General features: G+C 39.3%; 1 protein-coding gene across 3 annotated transcripts in view; it reads right to left on the reverse strand.

Annotated features, from left to right (window-relative positions):
* LOC126210097 (interference hedgehog) overlaps nucleotides 1-24,823 on the reverse strand; it is a 640,582-nt gene that overhangs the window by 43,387 nt on the left and 572,372 nt on the right. For all 3 annotated transcript variants that reach the window (XM_049939232.1, XM_049939231.1, XM_049939233.1), the window contains exons 8-11: nucleotides 19,275-19,427; nucleotides 18,183-18,284; nucleotides 15,027-15,273; nucleotides 3,815-3,971 (exon numbers count right to left, since the gene is read on the reverse strand). In XM_049939232.1, the coding sequence (XP_049795189.1) occupies nucleotides 3,815-3,971; nucleotides 15,027-15,273; nucleotides 18,183-18,284; nucleotides 19,275-19,427 (659 nt within the window). The remainder of the gene's footprint in view (nucleotides 1-3,814; nucleotides 3,972-15,026; nucleotides 15,274-18,182; nucleotides 18,285-19,274; nucleotides 19,428-24,823) is intronic.

Here is a 24,823-nt window from a genome sequence, read left to right on the forward strand (position 1 = left end):
ATTAAATTATGACAGTATAATATACACTCCTCTGGTGACAATTGTAAATTAAGTTAATTTTATATTCAGTCATATTGTATATTTACTTTCTAATTTATTATACCTGTGAACTGTGTGCATGTCAAAATTCAAACCCACTAAAAAATGTTTTTTTTTTAAGATTGACAGAGTTCATTTGAAAGCCCTCAGTCTCCACTTTTTTAACTTTTCCAAAAACATTATACTTCAAAATTTAATGATAACCAGTTTTTTGTATTCCAGACTGGATGTTCAAACATTAAGATGCAATACTTTCGAAAATCAAGTGTTATAATTTTGTTTCCCCAATCTTACAAATATATACAGTTTTACAAATATGAATAGTTTTACTGAAATAAACTGTCTGTTTATTCATTATTCCAAATATAAAATTTCTCAGTTATAAAAAAATATTTTTCTTGGCAAACTTTGGGAATTCCCATGTACAATAAAACTTCCTTTCAGTAAAGTAGTGCCTACTATTTTGCCATTTTCTAATTGGACAGCTTTTAATAAATTAATTTACTTTATTCTCTATTGCATTTTTTTTTCATTTTTTCTACCTTTTACGTCAATATCCAAAATGTAAGAGTCATATACGTTACGATTTTGGAAATTCTGCAACATGTGCATCTATAAATAGGTGTCATGGGCAAAAACACAGGCAGTCTGCAATGAATGTCCAACATGTAAGGTTCTAGAATAAATGGCTGAGTTACAAAGTGAAGAGCTATGGCCATCAGTCAAACTCCTTCTCAGTTCTTAGAGAAAATTCTTCGAACCACTTGTAGCATGTGTAACTTATCAACCTTTGTTGTGAAATCTACATTACTATAATAACAAGTGATCATGTGAAATGATTAGTAACAATAAATGCGAGTAAACTGGAAAGGAAAAAAAATTAATTCTGCTGTTTTATGTCATTAGCGTCTATTTGAATAAACTAGTAGTTTTTGGAAAAGGAAAGATTAGTGGATTTTGATGAGTCTAAAGAGGCTTCAAGCAAGTCAGCAAGACTACAACTTATTTTGAACTGTGCTCAATACTGTAATTGCAATGTGCTTCTACAAGAAAGTAGTTGTACTTTAACTTACATTAATTTCAATTAGGAAATTTTACTCTTTGGTTGTGGATCAATGAACAATTTTATCTGTTGTTACAGATTGCTAATTTTGTGTTAAGTAAATGTTTAATGATCCTAAAGTAAGGGTTACAACACCTTCCTTACTGGAAGATACAAAAAAATAAAATAGTCACTTTGTGTGTTGGAGCTAGTTATGACCTCAAAAGTGCACAGACACAGTGCAATAAGCTGGAGAAGGAAACAACAGATTGAGGTGTGTGCACTATGTCAAGATGTGGTATTCCTTGTCTCATTTAACATGTGTAGGGGGGGGGGGGGGGGGGGGGGAGACACAGAGCAAATATGACAGAGCAACAAAAAGGAAGTTACCTACAGTTATATCCCTGTGTATTGGCCTATGGATTTACAGACAGCAGAACACTTCTCAATCAGCAAGAACTACACACAAAAACTGCTACTTGTAGATAATCATGGTGGACCGGAACCACAGTAGTATCCCCTAGCCTGAGGGTAAAGATTTCATAACAAAGATAAGAGCTGCTGTAGGGCATCAAAGCTTTTCCCAACCACTTCTGAAAAAATATTTTCAAGCAAATTGTATCTCCTGGATTTTTGTATCAGAACATCGTACAAGAAATACTTGTGTGCTTTCTTTTCCTTTCAATGTAATCCAGTTACAGTGGGTTAAAAGATGCCAACAGTGAAGCTTAGAGCACTGAAAATGAGATATTCAAGTCATAAGAACACATTCCTGCCTACACATCAATCACATGCAGTGTCATATTCATTGCAAACATCAAAAGGCCTGCAGGGGAAATTCATGCAGCAGTTAGTTTTGAGCCATTCTTTGGACATTTCAGTGATTTATTGATGGTGTTATGAAAAGAACAGCTGCTTCTCACCACATAGCGGAGGTGCTGAGTCACAGATAGGCAAAACAAAAAGACTGTAAAACAAAGCTTTCAGGCAAACACACCTTCATCAGAATAGACAAAACACACACACACACACACACACATGCAAATGCAACTCACACACATGACCACAGTGTGGTCAAGTGTGTGTGTGTGTGTGTGTGTGTGTGTGTGTGTGTGTGTGTGTGTGTGTGTGTGTGTGTGCACCAACTGCATGGAGGTGCCACAGTGTAATGACTTGCCATTAACCTTAAGGACTAGACATTACGAATCATGGTATCAGAGACACCATGGGAAGTATCTGGGTCTACTTGAAACTACATGCCAGATATCAGGGACAGCATCCTTACCAAGAATTATTCATTGTTTGGTTTGTGATTTACTTTTAGATAATCTGTTAGCAGAAAGATTATAGATCTGTTTTTGTTAAAGACAAATCCTCTTAGTTATCTTTCCCAGACTTTTTCAGCACATCTTTCATTTAACATCTGTTCTCCAAAACCTAACATCTTAGTAATTATGAAATGCAATAACATAATGATGATGCAACTGCCTCATGTTTGTGCAAGAAAACTAATAAAAATTTGTGTTGCTGCTACTGATGTCTCCCATATCCAGATCATTGCAAAGTCCTTGCCACAGTGACTCACTATTGCTACATTGGTTCATGAAGCAGTTACTTAGATCAGGACAAAGATAACTAACTGTTTAATGAAAATATTATGAAAAAGACAGTTTATTACTCACCATACAGAGGAGACAATGAGTTGCAAACAGGCACAACAAAAAGAGTGATACACATTTGAGCTTTCAGCCAAAAGAGCTTCTTCTAAAGTAGAAAATGCACATACATTTACACAAGCACAACTCACACACATGACCACTGCTTTTGTATGTTCATCCTTCCGACTGGAGAGTAGAGGGACTTCGGCCATTCATTACATAATAAAATGGAACACCTACAGCCATCCATATGATGTTATTTATTATATGGCTACCAGTTTCGGTGCTTCAGTACACCATCTTCAGGCCTTGACTGACACTGAAGGGGTTATCTCCAGTCTTATACACCATTCATCAGTGGCCAACATCTAAGAACTGGTTTCCGCAGATTACCTGTGGCAACTCACACTTCGTTGTTACATGCAGTCTGTGAAAACCAGCTCATAGATGAATCGTGTATACAACTGGAATTAACCCCCTCAGTGTCAGTTAAGGCCTCAAATGGTCTACTGAAGCACCGAAACTGGTAGCCATATAATAAATAATATCATAAGGATGGCTGTAGGTGATACATTTTATTATTACTATTATTTGAATTCTTGAATAGGAATAAATGAATCTATAAATATAGTACATGCATTTTGTGCCATTTAAGGGAATGGGGTAAATAATAGAAATATTAATCTTTAACTCTGTATTGTTATATATACGTATTTAAAAAATTTGTTTCATATGTGCATTTCATGTGCACTTGGCACGTTCCACATCATAACACACTGAGGACAAACTGAACATCTCTTCTATATGGTGATCAGCAATCTATCCCTTCCCTAATATTGTCATTATTCCATCCTGGACTTTTGACTGTGACTAACTATTTGATAAGCTTATATTTCTACTATCAATACTCCAAACTAAAGAATCACAGAGAACTCTTAATATTTTATTTTACAACATAAAACTTAGACGTTTTGAAATGACAACTTCTTTCTTGACTGTAAACAGCTTGCACTTGTTGACTTGCGATAATTCCAGTACCTATGTTTCATATGTCCCTATAAGAATATATACCGACCTTCCAGTAGAGCTTGATAGACGTAGGAGACAGGGCAGATGTCCTGTAGAGAGTCGGTGCCGGAAGGTGTATGCCGACGTCCGACTTCAGGTGGAAGTGTCGCAGGTTAGGGCTCAGTTTATTGTCATCATTGGAGTAGGCAGCAGCAATGCGAAACCTGAAACAAAAATGGAGGTTACAGTTATTTACAGCTGTGTAAGTTTTCAGGAGCACAGACATGGTGATTCAGCTCAACAAACTATTTATTATATGCATTACCGAGAACAGTTTGGACCGCCCAATGATTAACCTACTCCCTGTGTTATGAACTTACACCCTATGCGCAGTAAGTCAACCACATATGAGTAAAATATTTTGAAACTTTGACAAATAGTTTATAAAAAAAATAAAGGAGACATAAAACTCTGTAATTTACAATAATGATGTATGAGGGTGAGTCAAATGAAAACCTTAAATTTGTAATAACAAATCGATATTTCGCACCGTTATCCTGTAAGTTGGTAAGTGTGCTACAAACAGCATGCAGAATGGCCTGTAGGTGGCAGCATAGTGCAGCTGCACACATACCGTCGCAGTATCAGTATAAAGATGGCCTCCCTACTTGCGACTTGCACCAGGGAAGAACAGCATTCTGTTGTTTTGTTTTTGCATGGTGAAGGTGTGAAACCTATTGAAATTCATCGACGAATGAAGGTTCAGTGCGGTGATGCATGTTTGTCACAGCAGCAAGTCTATGAATGGAATAGGAAGTTCGAAAATGGTGTGAATTCAGTGGAAGATGCTCCTCGTCCAGGTCGGGCACAACGAGTTGTGACTCCACAGAACATTGCAGCAGTTGAAGCCATAGTGAAGGAAAGCGCCATGTGACATTGCAGCATGTTTACAGATTAGTCATGGGTCAGCACACCACACTGTGCATGATGTGCTCCAGTTTCACAAAGTGTCTGCAAGATGGGTGCCACAGCAGCTGACTCCTGAAATGAGAGAACGACGTGTTGATGCTTGTGAAGAACTTCTTCGGTGCTTTGAACGAGAAGGTGATGGCTTCCTTGCAAGAATCGTTACTGGGTACAAAATGTGGGTTCACTTCCACCAACTGGAAATGAAGAGAGCGAGCAAGGAATGGCGCCATTCCTCATCACCAAAACCATCCGATGGGATTACAAGAAATTTTGTCTTCAGTTAGCAGAAAAGAACGATCAGCAGGGAAGGTTATGGTGATCCTCTTTTTGGACGAAAAAGGCATCATTTTGGAGCATTACATGCCTGGAGGGACCACTGTCACCAGTGCATCATATACAGATCTCCTAAAAAATCATCTGCGGCCAGCAATCAAATCAAAGTGACATGGATTGCTGTCAGCAGGTGTCCTTTTGCAACATGACAATCCAAGGCCCCACACTGCTCATACAACAGTTGCAACAATCACAGACCGGCATTTTGAGTGTCTTCCTCATCCACCTAACTCACCAGACCTTGTCCCCAAGTGATTTGCATATGTTTAGACCACTCAAAGAGGCAATGGGAGGAAAGAAGTTCCATTCTGGTGAAGAGGTACGCCACGCTGTGCATGAGTGGTTGCGCGGACTACCAAAATAATTTTTTTCTAAAGGAATTTATGCACTTTGTAAACGCTGGTGGTCTTGCATTGAGCGTGGGGTAGATTACGTTGAAAAGCGATACAGCTTTGTACCTCTTCTGCACAATAAATAATATTTTAAAAAGTATTTAAGGTTTTCATTTTACTCGCCCTTGTAGGTTGAAACAATGAATGAAAATTTGTACCAGTGTCAGGATTCAAACGCAGGTCTCCTGCTTACTAGGCAGATGTGCTAACCACTGTACCACACTGGCACTGTGGCTATCACAGCTGCACGGTTTACCCTGGCACATCTCTCTATGGGTAGCTGCATTGCCAATATGGTGCAGCTGTTAGCGCATCTGCAGGAGATATGGGTTCGAATCGCACCCCTATTATGAATTTAATCCATTGCTTCAGCCTACATTGTTATTCCAGATAAAAGTGAGACTGAATATGCCTCAGGAAAATTAATTGTACCGCCACACTGGGTGATTTTGGACACCGGGGCAAATTTGGACAGTACGGCTTATTTCCTCTTTGGCACTGTATAGAAAAAAAGAGTTACTTATTTTAACGTCTGTGTGCCAGTTATTTTAAGCACAAGATTGCATTTATGGCTTTCCTCAACTTTTATTTTGTGTCAATTGTTTCCCTAGGTGAATAATTGACGAACATTCTCAGTGTTAAAAATCCACACATTATCGTAAAGTGGAAACTTTCTATTGTTGCGCCAAGCAGGAAGTTATTGTGACGCACTCAGTAGCTTACAGCACTGAGACAATTTCTGTACAAGTTTGTCGAGTTTGTCATGCAAGGTTATAAAATAATGATGGTTTTTGGAAAACTGTGTACTGTGTGGGGTGATTTCAGACAATGCCAAGAACGTATAAGAGCAGGAGAGGTGCTACACTATGGTGTAATTATGACCCGGAACTTTTAGATATAGCAGTTCGTGATATTCAGAGTGGTAAATTATCGTACAGAAAAGCATGTGATTTGTATGGTATACCTAAATCAACCCCACAAAATAAAGTGCAGGAAGCACATCTGAAAAAAATGGGAGGACAGACAGTGCTAAATTTAGAGGAAGAAGAAATGTTGAAGCAAGGTATCTTGAGGGCTACACATTGGGGATTTCCCTTCACTAAATTGGATATTAGATATTTAGTTTAAGACTACCTTGATAAATCTGGCCGAAAAGAAAAGAAATTAGGAGAAGAATGGGTGCATTTATTCCTCAAATGACAGTCAGAAGATCTTTCCGTTCACTTAAGTGAAAATATTAAACGAGCTCATGCAGAAGTGGTTCATGGTGTGGGTTCCTGTAGTCATGTCCTAGTTCATGGACCACGGGCAACGTATGAGTGGCCAAGTAAGTGGTCCCGACAGTCGGGATACCAGTTACTTTGGAATAAGGCTGGGCATCTCGGACATATTCCGAGTCGTGGTCACCTTTGTGCTCATACGGCAAAGACTACCAAATCCACCGGTTAGTCCCTCAATCGTTAGGGGTAAAACCCAATGGGACTCGGGGCAAGTAAGGCTAGCAACCTGCTTCCCTGGTACTTTAAATATGATGCTGGCAACAATCAGAGCAAAATGCCTCGGACCTTTGGAGGTGACGGAGTCCCACCTCTAACTGACAAACCAGGGACTCCTACGATAAGACTTGGCAAACAAATGGTAATGAGATGGGGAGCTATTAATATCAATGGGGGCTACTCTGGGAAGAAGGTAGAGCTGGCAGAGGCTGCAAGTAAGATGGGGCTGGACGTTTTAGCTGTTAGTGACATTCGGGTTAGGGGTGAGAAAGAAGAGGAAGTGGGAGAATACAAGGTCTACCTGTCAGGAGTCAAAGCAGGAATAGCACAATGGGGTGTAGGGCTTTACATCAGGAAAGAAATGGAACCCAGCGTAGTTGCAATAAGGTATGTAAACGAACGACTGATGTGGATAGATTTGACAGTGTCTAGCAAGAAAATTAGGATTGTGTCAGTATATTTGCACTGTGAAGGGAAAGATCAAGATACCATGGATAGTTTTTATGAGGCACTCAGTGATGTAGTTGTTAGAGTAAAGGACAAGGACAGTGTTCTGCTCATGGGTGATTTTAATGCCAGGATTGGAAATCAAACAGAAGGGCATGAAAAGGTTATGGGTAAATTTGGAGAGGATATGGAGGCCAACAGGAATGGGAAACAACTCTTGGATTTCTGTGCCAGTATGGGCTTAGTAACCACAAACTCCTTTTTTAAACATAAGAACATTCACTGGTATACTTGTGAAGGCAGGGGAACCAGATCTGTCATTGACTATATAATAACAGATCAGGAATTCAGGAAGGCTGTGAGGGACACACGTGTATTCAGGGGATTCTTTGATGACACTGATCATTATTTAATCTGCAGTGAAATTGGGATTGTGAGGCCGAAAGTGCAGGAGGTCAGGTCCATATGTAGGAGGATAAGAGTGGAGAAACTTCAGGATAAGGGAATCAGGCACAAGTACATAACAGCGATCTCAGAAAGGTACCAGTTAGTTGAATGTAGTCAATTACAGTCATTGGAAAAGGAATGGACAAGGTACAGGGACACAGTACTAGAAGTGGCTAAAGAATGTCTTGGAACAGTAGTGTGTAAAAGTAGGATGAAGCAAACAGCTTGGTGGAATGACACAGTCAAGGCAGCCTGTAAAAGGAAACAGAAGGCATATCAAAAATGGCTACATACTAGAACTCAGGTAGACAGAGAAAGTTATGTTGAAGAAAGAGACAAAGCCAAACAGATAATTGCAGCATCCAAGAAGAAATCTTGGGAAGACTTTGGAAACAGGTTGGAGACTATGGGTCAAGCAGCTGGAAAACCATTCTGGAGTGTAATTAGCAGTATTTGAAAGGGAGGTAAGAAGGAAATGACAAGTATTTTGGACAGGTCAGGAAAACTGCTGGTGAATCCTGTGGATGCCTTGGGCAGATGGAGGGAATATTTTGAAGAGTTGCTCAATGTAGGTGAAAATACGATCAGTAATGTTTCAGATTTCAAGGTAGAATGGGATAGGAATGATGATGGAAGTAGGATCACATTTGAGGAAGTGGAGAAAATGGTCAATAGATTGCAGTGCAATAAAGCAGCTGGGGTGGATGAAATTAAGTCGGAACTCATCAAATACAGTGGAATGTCAGGTCTTAAATGGCTACACAGGATAATTGAAATGGCCTGGGAGTCGGGACAGGTTCCATCAGACTGGACAAAAGCAGTAATCACACCAATCTTCAAACATGGAAACAGAAAAGATTATAACAACTACAAAGGTATCTCTTTAATCAGCATTGTGGGTAAAATCTTCTCAGGTATTATTGAAAGGAAAGTGCGAGTATTAGTTGAGGACCAATTGGATGAAAATCAGTGTGGGTTTAGGTCTCTTAGAGGTTGTCAGGACCAGATCTTTAGCTTACGGCAAATAATGGAGAAGTGTTATGAGTGGAACAGGGAATTGTATCTATGCTTTATAGATCTAGAAAAGGCATATGACCGGGTTCCTAAGAGGAAGTTATTGTCTGTTCTACGAGATTATGGAATAGGAGGCAAACTTTTGCAATCAATTAAAGGTCTTTACATGGATAGTCAGGCAGCAGTTAGAGTTGACGGTAAACTGAGTTCATGGTTCAGAGTAGTTTCAGGGGTAAGACAAGGCTGCAACCTGTCTCCACTGTTGTTCATATTATTTATGGATCATATGTTGAAAACAATAGACTGGCTGGGTGAGATTAAGATATGTGAACACAAAATAAGCAGTCTTGCATATGCGGATGACTTAGTTGTGATGGTAGATTCGATTGAAAGTTTGCAAAGTAATATTTCAGAGCTAGATCAGAAATGTAAGGACTATGGTATGAAGATTAGCATCTCCAAAACGAAAGTAATGTCAGTGGGAAAGAAGTATAAACGGATTGAGTGGCAAATAGGAGGAACAAAGTTAGAACAGGTGGACGGTTTCAAGTACTTAGGATGCATATTCTCACAGGATGGCAACATAGTGAAAGAACTGGAAGTGAGGTGTAGCAAAGCTAATGCAGTGAGCACTCAGCTACGATCTACTCTCTTCTGCAAGAAGGAAGTCAGTACCAAGACTAAGTTATCTGTGCACCGTTCAATCTTTCGACCAACTTTGTTGTATGGGAGCAAAAGCTGGGTGATTCATATTACCTTATCAACAAGGTTGAGGTTACAGATATGAAAGTAGCTAGGATGATTGCAGGTACTAGTAGATGGGAACAATGGCAGGAGGGTGTCCACAATGAGGAAATCAAAGAAAAACTGGGAATGAACTCTATAGATGTAGCAGTCAGGGCGAACAGGCTTAGATGGTGGAGTCATGTTACACGCATGGGAGAAGCAAGGTTACCCAAGAGACTCATGGGTTCAGCAGTAGAGGGTAGGAGGAGTCAGGGCAGACCAAGGAGAAGGTACCTGGATTCAGTTAAGAATGATTTTGAAGTAATAGGTTTAACATCAGAAGAGGCACCAATGTTAGCGTTGAATAGGGGATCATGGAGGTATTTCATAAGGGGGCTATGCTCCAGACTGAACGCTGAAAGGCGTAATCAGTCTTAAATGATGATGATGATGATGCAGAAGTGAACAAAGAGACTGTTAAGATGTTTTTCTCCAATATCAAGGCAAAGCAGGAAAATCTCCCACCTAGCAACATGATCAATGTATAAAATGTCACCAAAATCAAATAAAAAGCATGTAGAATTTTAAAAAAAGGTAGTAAATGTCCGAATTCGCCCTCTATATATTGTAACTTCGGACAGAGATTTAAAAAACATGTGTCCGAAATCAGCCCAATCCATGGGGTGACTTCGGACACTTTATTTAACTGCCTCACATAAACATACCTACATATACACTTTCTGGTTCTGGGATATTTTATTCGTTACACATATACCCTACCACTTCCATAACAATCAATTTAATCTAACAATATATATGAAAGTTACAATCAAAATAACGACAAAACCGTCTGAAATCACCCAGTTTGACGGTTTATGATTAATGTACCACTCTGTAACTGGAGCAGCATGACTTATTCTCTTTCTGCTAACTGAAGACAAAATTCTTGTAATCCCATCGGATGTATTGACAGACAATGCTGTACTATCAGTATGCCTCACTACACCTGTCAACACTGCTATGAGCGTTAAGCAATGAACAGCCTCTTTGGCTGGGCAGTCACCTGGGCCCATCAGCTGGTCCAACCTCTCTTCTGTTCAATAAACAAATGTGTTCCTCGACTTAAGTACTGACAATGATTTTTCACTACAGCAGCTATTCTTTGGAATGCTCCTGTTGTAACTGCACCTGCTACAATGCCATTCTGCCTACTGCTCTTCAGTTCTACTTTGGCAGACTGTGATAGCATTTTGGTCAAGTGACTGAATTCTGCCTCACCTATGAGTGGTTTCCATCATCACAATTCAAACTGCCCCTTTTCTGATTCTCTGCATAATAAATGACTTTTGTGATCCAAACTGATGACTACAAAAGAATGTATCAAATCATTTTCCCTGCATTTCAGATTTTTCTTTCTGTAACATTTTTCAGAAATGTATGGGAAGAGTTTAGTCCTTAATCAACCTATGAATTTTTTCTGCTGATTACAGCTTCATCCATCTACAGTAATGAGTATATAAGGTGTTTAAAAAAAATGTGTCCCCTATTTGTACAAGAGGTAGTGTCGTGTCCTGGAAAAGGAGCTAAGAAGGATGATTGCTAATTGACAGCAAACTTGAATGAGCAAGTAGTCATGGACTCCATTCAGCACGTTGAAGTTCTCTGATGACTCTTGGTGCTGAAGAGCTGAAAGTTTTTGCAAGCTAGGAAACTCAGTGAGAAGGCAGAAATGTAGGAAGGTTAAATAAATACTCAAAAGCCTGAATGTATCAAGGTATAGATAGAGCTCTACTGAGGTGCATCTGAGAAGAGCATAACCTTCCATAATTGCTCTATCAGGAAAGATATAGCGTGGATTCTATGGCACGGTCTTGCAGCTTAGTGTCACAGAGACTGTGTTGGAAGCTGGTCACTGAGGAAGATCCTCTGGAGCACTCTGTCTCTTGTATTTAAATCCTTTGACAGCAAACTTGCTACTGCTATTATCTCCCCTCTTGCACAGCTGTTTATCATATGCTATGCCACTGGGACAGTGGCAGCTCATACCACCCACATCCATCTTCAGTTAATGTGATGCAACTTTGTAGCAACAGTACTGTACTTCTTTTTACTACATTTGCAACAGTAACATCGGTCAAAACTTAAAGAAAGTTCCTATGACGATATGACCAGAGACCAAAACCTGCTAATATGGACCACTGAAGATCCACAGTTTGTGGCCCACATTTTATTTACAGATAAAACAGGATTCACAAAAGGTGGTATAGTAAACTACCACAACAAGCCTATGTGGGCAGATACAAATCCTCAAGCAATCACGCACCTGAGACATAAGTATTGCTTCACTACCAATGAATGGGCAGGAATTGCTGGTGTGACAGACTCATGGATCCATACACTTTTCCAAACAGACTAACAGGTATTGTACTTTGCTGATTTCTGCATGAAGAGTTACCAGAGCTAATGGAGAATGTTATCCTTACATAAAGACAATAACTGTGGTTTATGCATGACAGGCCTCAACCCCTTTTGTATGGATTGTGCAACAGTACCTCATTGCAGCATTTCATGTGTGACGAATTTGTCTAAGAGATCTGATAGCAAGGCCTACCCATTCACTGCGCCTGAGTCCACTGGACCTCTGGCTACAGGGACATTTAAAGGCATTGGTGTGTGCCCAATCCATCAACATTGTGCAGACATTACACAACAGCGTGTACAGTAGAGAAGAAATTTCCAGATTTTTCCTAGATTTTCAAGGTAAAAAATACAGAATGGGATTTTCGCATCCCCAAGGCTGTGGCTAAGCCACGTCTCCACAATATCCTTTCTTTCAGGAGTGCTAGTTCTGCAAGGTTTGCAGGAGAGCTTCTGTAAAGTTTGAAAGGTAGGAGACGAGGTACTGGTAGAAGTAAAGCTGTGAGGATGGGTTGTGAGTCGTGCTTGGGTAGCTCAGATGGTAGACCACTTGCTCGTAAAAGGCAAAGGTCTCAAGTTCGAGTCTCAGTCCAGCACACAGTTTTAACCTGCCAGAAAGTTTTGTAAAAAATACACTTTTTCCTGAGCGGTAGTACATTTTTTCACGTTAAGTGACAAAATACTTTCCCTCAGAGTTGTAAAACTTACTAACTCCTTGGATGGCAAAGGTCTTATATACTGGTGTAGGAGAGGAAGCCGAGCAAAACACGACATGTTTTGGAAAGATCTTCGATGTGCGGCAACATTGTACATTGCTTATTTTCACATTATGAAAGTATAAATGCGAATTTTACCAAATACAGCAAGGTAGCTTCTGAAGCACTGAAATCAAGGTTACAGTGCACTTTTATCAGTCAAATATAGTTCGTGTTACATGATCTCACCACCCAATGACAGCCTTCTTCTTCTTCTTTTTCAATTTTTTAATTTTATTTTAGTTTTTTTTTAACAGATAATAATACTTTTTTGTTAGCTTGGTCTTTTTTAGTAAGTGTTACCCCTGAAGGTATCAAACACAAATGTGCCAGTAAAATTTTAAATAATGGCTTAAACAGCTAGTCTCTTGGGCACAAAATTTTTCTAAATGTCTGGTTCTCCATGAGTTAAGCTTTGAATGAGAGTCAAATGCTCCATAACTTAAAAAATTCTCAGATATTTTCAAATGTTACATAATTCATCTGTGTAAAAGGAAATTTAGTTTGGAAGAACACTTCTCAAACCACCATTTGCAACATTTTTCCATGACCTGTTAGAAATGTAAACAGTTGTGACAACATGCTCATCAAAAGCAGTTTGTCGTTATGAAGTATTGCAGTCTTTTTCCTACAGCTTTTGAAACATTTTGCTCTCAGTATATGCTTGTGTGTGCACTGTGTTTTGTTGTTGTAAATGACACATTTTCTTTGCAACTAAAATTTTATTTTGGCATTATTCTCTTGTTTATGCTTTATTGCTGCAGCATTATTCTGTAGTAGCGCCCTAAAGCAAAATTCTTTGTTAGAGTATCAGTTCCTACCAATCAAAATTATATAAATTTAACTGGAAACTAAAACAATGAAAATTACGTGGAATGCAACCTGTATGCCGATCTTCCCATGCATCACAATCCAAATTAAACTATTGGCCCCTCTATACTTGACTGGGTTAAGTCTTTTCAGAAGTCAGTGAAAGGCATACTTGATAGTAGACACTTCATGCACTGGAGCTTGTTTTTCCCCAATTAGAGCACTTAACTTCATGCCTGAACTGCTTGTCATTGTCAAATTCGTTTGTTCAGTTCCAATTCCTTGTCTTCGAATCATGAGTATGGAATTTTTATTTCATATTTCATCATACACAGTAACCACATCACAAACAACCCATACACATAATGATGCTAATGAAATACACACATTTCATACACAGCATTAACTAAACACTACTGGATGCTTCCACACAAGATGTGATTCAGCGTCCATATGCAGCTATCGTAATCACAGAGATCGGCTTAAATTAGATAAATTTCACATGGCATTGTGTGAAACTGAGCTTTTGAAGGCTGCAGTTCATCATTATGATTTGGTAATCAAAGTCAAAAACAACTCCAATCAGTGTTGTACTTTAGGGTAATGGTTAGTGTCTTAACCTACCATGTCGAAGGTCGTAGGTTCGAAGCTTATCGTATGTCATGAAAATTCATTCCTGGATCCAATCAAAGGAGTCTGACTACCATTTTTATTCAATTAATTGGTTTACACATAATTTTTTGTTTATAATTCGTTCCCAGATCATTTTCATCATTGTATTGATTTTTTAATTTGGTCTTATTTTTCTACCTTTCTTTATTTCTTTTTGCATCTGGAATCTGCCTGTGTTATCTATAATCTGTAGCCAAGTGCCAATGAGGACTGTTCATTGGCTGGTAATGTTGGAGGATGGTTTCAGGTAACCAATGATACTGACAAATTAAAAATTTGTTCATTGAAACTGAACTTTTTCTGTCTTGAGTTTGCTCATAGAGGTTAGCTTTAAAAGTTGTGAACAAAGCAATAGTGATTTTAGTTCACCACAGATTGTTGACCACTGCTTTCTCAGATACATTACACCTCACGAGGTTGTGGTTAGCTTAGGAAACGAGTTTAAATTCAGGGTTACAAAACACAGCCCACCACAGTTCATTCATTGGTCACTTACAAACACTGTCAACAGGGAATCTTAGATTTCCAACATATATTACAGCAGCCACTTCCAACATTACTCCACATTATACATTAACAGCATTTGTGAAGTGACTTGCTGAGCTGTAGCCGCCGGCCAATGTGTCAACACTATAATGGCAAGTGACAGACGTCACCTATCAAGTCATTTTAAACGGACTACAGTAAAAGACTGCTGTGTTCATACCAAGCTACACATTGACAACAGCTTTACCTTCTATTATTAGCTTCTAGTGTTTAGTCTGTAGAGTCCTCTGCAGTAATACGATATTAGCACTCACCGATATGTCTGGTTGGGCTCCAGGTTGTCCACCTCATACGTGTGTATGTAGGGTGGTATGTCCCCATTGTTGGTCATCCAGTTCTGGTGCTTGCCACCACCTCCCGAACCCCCGTGGCCCTTGTGGCTGTACTGGACTTTGAAGAACTGGATGGGCAGACCATGATTCGGGGTCACCTTCCAGCGCACCATCACCGATGTGTCTGAGAGGCGTGTGACATGTGGCCTCGAGGGAGGAATCATACGTACTGAAATAAAAATATGTATTAATGCTTTTCCACATATTGAATCATTAAACTGTCTGCCAGGATTGCAACCAGGAAATGTATCAGCTCTCATCTGAACAATGTACCTGCCTACAAAGACACTTTGAGAGAGGGGGAAAACAGAGAGATTTGAAGTCAGACTGATAGAATGTCCATTTTATTTATCAGATTTGGCACCGTCTCATTCCTGTTTGTGTATAATTCTTTCTAGACTGCCCCAGTAAAAAATTAATTAATCTCAACAGAATTATTTATAAAGAGCAATACAATACTGATATCATCATAAGAGGTAGTTATTTTCTTTAACATTCTTCCTTCCATCTATTTGCGCACCTATAGAAATTTGAAGCTGGGAAATATTTTGAACTCAGTATAGAGACTGAGACAGGCATATATGCTTCCTGTGCAACCTTCAAGAAATGCATATCTAGGATGGACTCCCAAAACATACGCCAAAGTGTGCTGACCTGAAAAATACTACACTGACAAATAAGTGCATTGTGTGCACTGTTGATAACAATAAATAAGAAAGAAAAAAAGCCTTACATAGTGACACCGACAAATTTTCACTTTACCACCTTGCAATGTTATGTGCTCAACCCTCTGCTACCAATGTGCTCTCTGCATTCCATGCTGAGCGTGGCTTTGTTCTGGCTGTAATGCTTATCAAATGTTGGTGCCTATGCTGAGGGAGACAGCATTCCAGCCACTAAGAAATACTTATCATCAGATTTTATGAAAACTATTTAAAAAAAATGTTTTTGCACATCTTATGGCCTGATATCTTTGCTCAATAAAGGACTGAATTTTTCTCCATTGTAAACCATGGTCACTGTGCTGCATCAGATGAAGTAAAACAATGCAAAAATTTTTAAAGAGTTGCAGTGGTAAAGACACATTGGGTTAACTTTGTGTATGGAGCTCATATATTTTAGTGTATAAAATGTAGATAAGATATTGAGATTTTATTACAATTGAAAGCAGAATGATATCTCATTTCATTCCCGAGTTACTGATTTTTATATCCGACGGATGCTTGTGTGCAATGCACCCATTTCTGTCCCTGTGAATCAGGAGTTATGTGGTCACAACAATCATCATATTTCATAAAAAATTCAAGATACTGAAATGAGGTTTTCTGCAATTGATAGAATGCAAAGAGGCACATATGTTGCATGATAAGCACACAGAAACTATTTTATTCAGCATGATATGGAAGTAACTTGTCTGCTGCAGTGAGAGGTTGACAGCTCAAGATTCGTACAGATATCAGTAGCACTGTAGGAAAACCAAGTGACATGCATATACACATCCACATCACTTGGGGAATGGTGGAGCAGGATGTGTATACATGTCCACATGAGCAAAAAGGTTAGTAAGCACTTGTATTACATTTTAAGCAGTCTATTGGAGTATGTTGAGAATTAACTGCTGTATGATTTGCTTTTAGGCTTACGGATGTCCTGCTATTACTCACATACAGTACTGGTTGGTAGCACACTGGACTCTGGACCTTTAGGCCTTGAGTTTATCCCAGGAACGGGTGGGTATTTTTCCCTCATTCCAGTCCCTCCACAATGGCCCCACACCCATTCAGCCTGCTGTCAAAATGAGTACCAGTGGTCTTTTCCAGGGGTGAACAGCAGCCCAGATGAGTGGCCTCTCAACCCCCCTCCCCCCCCCCCCCTTCTAGTGGCGTGGCAAATAGAAAGGCTCCACTCAGCCTGCAGGAGGTAGATCAACAGATTGGTCATGGGCTTGTGCCACAGACTATACCTGTAACTACGGTTTCACTATTGATACCAAGTATTCAATAATTTCATAGTATCTTAAGAAATATCAAAATACAAGTATTTGAGAACATATGCAGTATCTATATAGTTTACAGTAAACACAAGTGCAGAAGTTAAAATGACAAATCATGTACAGACTACAATAAACATATCAGATTTCTGTGACGTACACCAGTAATATTGAGTATGTACCCATTACCTAGTAAAATGGTCCAAGTGCTCACATGTGCGTGAATTAAATGTACATAAAGGAAAAAGTTTTTTTTTATTTTCAGGCAACATATCTGATAAAGATTGTTTCAAATAGACATGTATTTTCATCATGAAAATAGTTTTTCTCGTAATAATAACACATGGGACTAGCATGAAATTTACATCAGGTTTGCAATATTTTGCTTGCTTATGTTTGTATTTGATTTTCTGCCTATGTTTCTTCATGCAAATATACTACAATTTCCATTTTTCACCTTGTATTCCTTTTGTGTTTAATAAAAATTTAAAAATACATTCAAAAAGCAATCAATACTTTGTGTTACTGCCAGTACCAATACTTTTGTTACAATATTATCGATGTAGTGATAGAATTTTTGAGTATAAGGTATCAGTGACAAATGGTTCTAAGCACTATGTGACTTAACATCTGAGGTTATCGTTCCCTCAGTGACAAATATTTTACTGAATAGTACAGGAATGTTCATAATAAGGATGGCTCAAATTATGGAGAGGCAGACTTTTCAGTCCATAGTTAGGAGATCCTCAAATATGTAGAGCATGTCAGAAAATGAAAAACACACAATTTACCAAAACAAAACAGATATGCAAATGTTCCTTCCAGAGACCACGAATGAAATGATCCTCAAGGATGTGGAATAGATAGAAAAATGCTGAAACATTTTCATTATCACCTTTTAACTGAGTCAAAGGTGTAACTTACGGATATATCAGTTTCGATAAGCCTGATTGAGGCAGCCATAGCAGAAGGCTAGTTATTACACCAAATGTCTCTAAAGAAATAGCTGCAAATGTTTGTTGGCTAACACCAATAAAGATGATGCAAGGCTTACTTTAATTGAAGGTGCTTCTGTCCCATAAACTCACCATGGCCATGGTTGATCTTTCTGCGGTCCTTGGTGCCTTTGTGGGGCCCCTCTGACTTCTTACCAGAACTGCCACCAGCACTGCCATCACCGATATCAGTGCCTGGAGATACCAAATCCATTACTAGAGTGCAACATTGTCCTGTTCTGCTGTTTTAAATTTCAAGTTCAAGTCCAAGATAAGAGTAAGATCCACAATAACTCAACAAGTCAAAAAAATACTTTACTCTTGAAAGCAGACAAATTTCAATTTGTCATTATTTAGTAATTGTCATTGTCTGCCAGGTGTTTCTCAGTGCATTAAAGACAAACTGAATAGCACCTTTAAGCTACAAATCTGATGTGTATCAGTTTCACCAAGAAAGCTCAGAAGATCACATTACTTCATCAAAATACAGATATGAATTAGCAAGTCACTGTGCAAAATAAAGCAACAGAATTATATGTGTGGTCCACACAAGTACATCTTGTAGGCATCAGCTTATGCAGCTGGAATATTAACCTTATCCTTCTGGCACATTTATCCACCAATGTAATTTGTTGTCAACAATCAACATTGGTTGAAGAGTAATATAGACTTTTTACTAAAACAAGATTAAGGGGAAAGCGATCTGCACTTCTCTCTAGCAAACATAGCTTCAGCATAGTTTGAGAAATACACTGTTATAAAAAGCTTACTCAGTCTGTTCATGGAAATGAAATATCTGATAAGCAGCAGTACTGATATTAGTTAATCTTTCTTTTTTCCCTAGAAATTTTCTATACCATACAGGAATTCTTGAAAAGAAATAGTAAATTACAGATTTATAAATACCTAACATACAGCCAAAGATATTTAAACTACTTTTATTCAGTTGACTATTCCATATTATGTGACACATATCGTATAATACATATACATATCGCATAATGTGACACATATCGCACATGATGTACTAGGCTAAACTAACTATTCATGCAAAAAGAAGCAGTAAACTACATAACTAATTAAGGCTGTCTACAGAATGAAAAAATATACCAGCAGCATCTCAGTTAAAACATTGCCTCAACAGTAAAATAATAATGATAACACAATAAGAGTCTAGATTCCTACCATCTGCTCCGATGTCATCTGGATTTATGCTAACAGCATTAGGGGCGACTTCCACCATTGCAGATCCAAAGACTGACCCAAGCTCATTTCGGCCAAAGCACTGGAATATGCCAGCGTGCTTTAGGTCAGCATTCTGTATGGCAAGATTTCCTCCTGGAAAGTTGAAAAGAAAATGACTTCAGTTTTGTCAACTGCTGCTATACTGGCAGAAATGTGAATATACATGCAGTTACTATGAGGTGTAAAGTGTGCTTTCTAAGGCCATGATATCCATTCTGTGGTTTCTGACCACCCATTCATTTAGTTCATTTCAATTGCATCTTGAGCTGCATACAAAGTGTGTTAGAAAATTTTAAAAAATGATTTTTTTGGTAGCCACAGATTTTAGCCTTCCTACATATCAAGGTTGTGTTCCAATAAACATTCGCTTTTCAAGATACACAGTGACTGATATACTGTTTCCAGTTCTGGAGAGTTTCTCGTGAAATGACTTACCATGTGTTGGTTACACTCTTCTGAATATTGCGAGGTGTGTTCAACAAATATTGAACCTTCGGTTGGTAGAAATACATTTGGGAGTACAGAACCCTAATCCCTCCAAAGTAGTCTCCTTGGTAATGTTCAAGCTACTCCCAGCGCTCCCGCCATTTTTGGAAATACTTCTTGAATGTTTCTTTTGGAATAGTCATCACGCAGATTGTCGCATTCCGCAAAATGTCATCTTTTGACACAAATTGTGTTCCTTTCAGGAGCATTTTCTGGTTGGAAAATAACCAAAAATTGCGTGAAGCCAGGTGCAGGGAGTAGGGAGCCCGACTAACTGCAGGAATGTTGTGTTTGGTGTGGAAATTCTGTATCAGATGTGCACGTTCGATTGGTGCATTATCGGGATGGAGTTGTTAAGAATTCACCAGCCACAGATCCAGTTATTAATGTCATTCAATATTATCAGGGCTATGAAGGAGCTCCTGAGAGTATTCCTGTGAGATGTTTTGGTTTGTAATGTTTACACATGATGCACCATCTGACAGGAGTTGAAGAAAATGGTCAATATGTTTTTGACATTGGTGTGGACCTGATACATTGGTTTAGGCCTCAGAGATGTTGAATGTTTCCACTATGACTATCTTGGTTTCCTGGTAATACCCATAAACTCGCATCTCAACAACTATGACCATGATATTCAAAAAGTTTGGGTTACTGTTTGCATTGTCTAGCACGTCCTGTGCGATTACCAGTAGGTGATGCTCCTGCTGCATTGGCAGAAGTTTTGGCACAAATTTTGCAGACACTCTCCTCACACACAAATCTAATGCTTACCATATCTTACTTGCAAGTAATCATACTAATATATGATGGTCTCCCATGACCAAGGTCCGCACTTACTCAATGACTTTGTCATTACGGCTTGTTGAGGATCTGCCTGAGTGTGGTTCATCCACTGATGAGTGGCCATGTTTGAAGTAGTTGTACCACTCCTTTATCCATGAGGCGCTTTAATATTGTGAAAGGTTTCCACTTACCTACCACCAAACTTTTGCCAGACTGAGAATCCACATCACTGCCTACTTTGTTCTGACAGTTTACAACTTGCAGGAATCCAAGACCACACATTACACATCCACATTCACAGGTCAACTGCCAGCAACTAATGCTTTCTGCTGGCAGGAAAAGATTCATAACTGCGCATGAATCTCTACAGAAGAAAGCCTCCCATGCCTATCTGGTATACACAGGAAAGAGGAAGGTTCAATACTTTTGAAAGCACCTTGTTTGTCTACAACATTATCAAAGTGACATCCTTTTAAACTGGTATATGAACTGAAGTACTACAATAAAATCACTGCTGGCAGGAAAAGATTCATAACTGCACATGAATCTCTACAGAAGAAAGCCTCCCATGCTTCTCTGGTATACACAGGAAAGAGGAAGGTTCAATACTTTTGAAAGCACCTTGTTTGTCTACAACATTATCAAAGTGACATCCTTTTAAACTGGTATATGAACTGAAGTACTACAACAAAATCACTGAGCATGAGATCTGGCAAACCCAGGACACTGAGGAACCACAGGACTGCTATTTAATGCAAAACTCACTGGTGGAAATGACCATGTGACAAGGAGTGTCACAGTGCAGCATCCAAATGGGTGTATTGCTTGGTATGTTATATTTCACCCTTTCCCTGAATCTTTCAAGAACTTCTTGACAAAAATTTTGATTGGCTGTTTGTAGTGGAGGCATAAATTCTTTGTGGACAGTCCTCTGACTGTAAAAAATACTGAATGACTATCAGTTTGACCCTTGGTTTATTCATCATTCCTTTCCTAGAATGGGGTAAAACTGTGGTGTACCACTCCTCACTCTGGCATTTTGTCATAGGACCATATTCAAGATCCATTATTTGCCACCTGTGATGAGACTGAAGAATTCAGGCTCCCTCTGAAGGCAGTCCAGAAGATAAAGACTTGCAGCCTTCCATTTGTTCTTCTTCTCAGTCATGATTTTCTTTGAAGCCATCTTTGCACACACTTTTCATATGTGCAAATCTGGTGTTAAATCACCACTAATCATTTATATGACCTCACAAGATACTTCACTCTTTTCATTTAGTTTAGATTTGCCCTTCCTCTAGGCCTTAAAAAATACCATCTGAATGCATGTGTCTCAGATAGGAATTGATTGCCTGAGCTCTCTACAAATTTTCAAAAGACACAGTGTTGCAGTCTAACACATGTGAGGGGGGACCCTCAATGAAAAGGAATGAGGCAAAATGTATCTACATCACCACAGTGGTATGACTGATAAAATTGTTTCTGTACATTATGCTGAAAACAATCATTTATGACACAAATGTTGTACACAAGGCAAAAGCAGACTATAACAATAAACTTTCAGAGGCTTGGTGAGTTTTTGATATTGAGGAGACCTTGGTTTCAAGTGGATCATTACAAAGTAGTTCACTTGGTTTGTTGCCATAGTTATACGTAACTAGCCACGAGACTAATAGAATACACTTAGTACAACTGATTCACAGTAAAGAGCTTAGCCCGTAATCCTGGAAGTGCTAATACTATACAATTCCAAACATATAAAAATTACTTTAAGGTGCCAAAAGTTGAGAGATCAATGAACAAACACTGGATGAAGCTCCATGTGTGAAATTCTTAGAGATCCACATGGATAACAGAGTGAGATGGCAACAGCCCATAGGCAAATTAACCAAAAAGCTCAGTTCTCTCATGTTGACCTGCAGGCAAGTTTGCTAGCATACTTCCATTCAGTGCTGTCCAACGCTACAACCAGTGCAGCTGAAGTCAAAAATGTAATTGTTCCATTTCATTTTCTGTGAAATTGCACTTACCCCTACTGTTTAGCTCATCTTGTAAAGCACAAAATCTCTCTCTCTCTCTCTCTCTCTCTCTCTCTCTCTCTCTCTCTCTCTCACACACACACACACACACACACACACACACACTCACTCACTCACTCACTCACTCTCTCACTCATTCTCTCTCTCTCCCTCTCTCTCAAAAACACACACACACAGGTTTTCACATTCTCCAAACACTGTAATGTTCTTAACTGCTTGGGAAGGAACATTTGAAATGCAAGAAATAACACGAGAAGTTGTTCTGGAGGAGGGATGAAGGAGAATATGCGTGTGTGTGTGTGTGTGTGTGTGTGTGTGTGTGTGTGTGTGTGTGTGTGAGAGAGAGAGAGAGAGAGAGAGAGAGAGAGAGAGAGAGAGAGAAGGTGGAGGAGGGGGAGGGGGAGGGGGAGCAGCAGGGGGAAAGGGGGACGGGGTTGGCAGGGTGCTTTACAGAAGAATGTGCCCATGAAGGTAGAGTTACATAATTAATATGCCTCGATTATGATAGAAGCTGAAGGAATGAATTAAAATTTGTACCACAACCGGGACTTGAATCCATGTCTCCTTGCTTACTAGGCAGGTGTGCTAGCCTTCACATCCCTGTAGCAGTACAGCTAACACAGCTGCACAGACTACCCTATTGCAGTGCCCTCCCTAACACAAACTTCAATTTACGCCTTCAGATTATTTTTCCCTTCTTAGATTGTCACTATTGTTGAGGTTCTCTGGTACTGGAGTAGCATCCCAGCGGAGATAAAGATGAGACCAAGACATCTCAACGAAACTTTAATTATATCAGTTTCATATTCTTGTTTACGGGATCTTTAGCTGCCAACATCTCAACTTTATTGGGTGTTTGGCTGTTTTAGGTAAAAAGGAAAGTGGAAAGTAGATAACAGTGAAATATGCAAATAATCCTAATAAACACGGGTTTGGAAGCCAAGACTTTCCCCGTTACAATGTATGCCCAAGTGCAGTCGTGCCAATCTTACAATACTATTAGTGTCTAAGGCTATGTTATGCTGCAGCTCCACTGCTGGAGCATCACTGTCAGTTAGTTGAGTAATTTGCTTTCATTGTTGTCAAGCAAAGTGTGACCTCGAAGCAGCCAAACACGTCTCAAGTTTCGGCCACGCTGGTGATTTGTGAGCATCGAAGATGCAACGTGAACGCGACCTTACGGTCCAGGTACCAGTCTGTTCACAGAACAGCGAACATGGTGTGCATGTGTAGCATTTGAAGTAGTTGCCACAGCTCCACACACATTTTCAAGTGAAGAAATGGGTGATATCCACTTCTCGTATGAGCACGCTACTAGCAATTCGTGGGAGAAGGCGTGATTGTATCACGAAACATATACTCGGAGAAGACGTCCAGACTGCAGGGTATTCACTAGGTTCCACCAGAACCTGAACAAGACCGGTTCATTTAGACCTGACATGCCACATGCAGATAGAGCAAGGACAGTGCCTACACCTCAGCCGGGGGACTGTGTATATTACAAGTGAACACAAAGCTGGGGTCAAGTGCTAGAAGAACTGCTGCAGCAGAACATGTTTTTCCCTCCACGATGCATCAGAGATTACATGAGGGGAAGTTGTACCCATTACGTGAGAAGTGTGGCACCCTCAGCCACATCTGATTTTCCAGCCTGGGTTGTCTTCTGCCACTGGATACTTAGACAATGCAGGAATGATCCACAGTGCACATTATTTACACAAAAAGCATGCTTTATCCAAGACATTACTATGAACATCCACAACACACACATTTGAGCTTATGAGAACCCACATGCTACACTGAGAAGGTACTTCAGCGGAGATTTTCCATTAATGTTTTGGCAGGTGTCATTGGTGATCCATTGATAGAGTCACATTTCTTACCTGGCAGACTTACAGGTCTGCAATACAAGCTGATTAATTATTTGGATGACATTCCTTATGATGAAATTACACTCATGTAGTACATACACAATGATGCATCAGTATACTTTCAGGTGGTTGTTTGGGAATATGTAACACAAATCTCCGACAACTAGGAGATGGGTCAAAGCTCACCAATACTGGCTAATCCCACAGCCCCAACTTCAACCTGTTGGATATTTTTCAGGTGGTGATACTTAAAATTTTTGTTGTGTTCCAGTCCTGTTGATCATGTCAATCAATTCCAGGAACACAT

This window comes from Schistocerca nitens, chromosome 10 (assembly GCF_023898315.1).
Source record: "Schistocerca nitens isolate TAMUIC-IGC-003100 chromosome 10, iqSchNite1.1, whole genome shotgun sequence".
In the NCBI taxonomy this organism is placed as follows: domain Eukaryota; kingdom Metazoa; phylum Arthropoda; class Insecta; order Orthoptera; family Acrididae; genus Schistocerca; species Schistocerca nitens.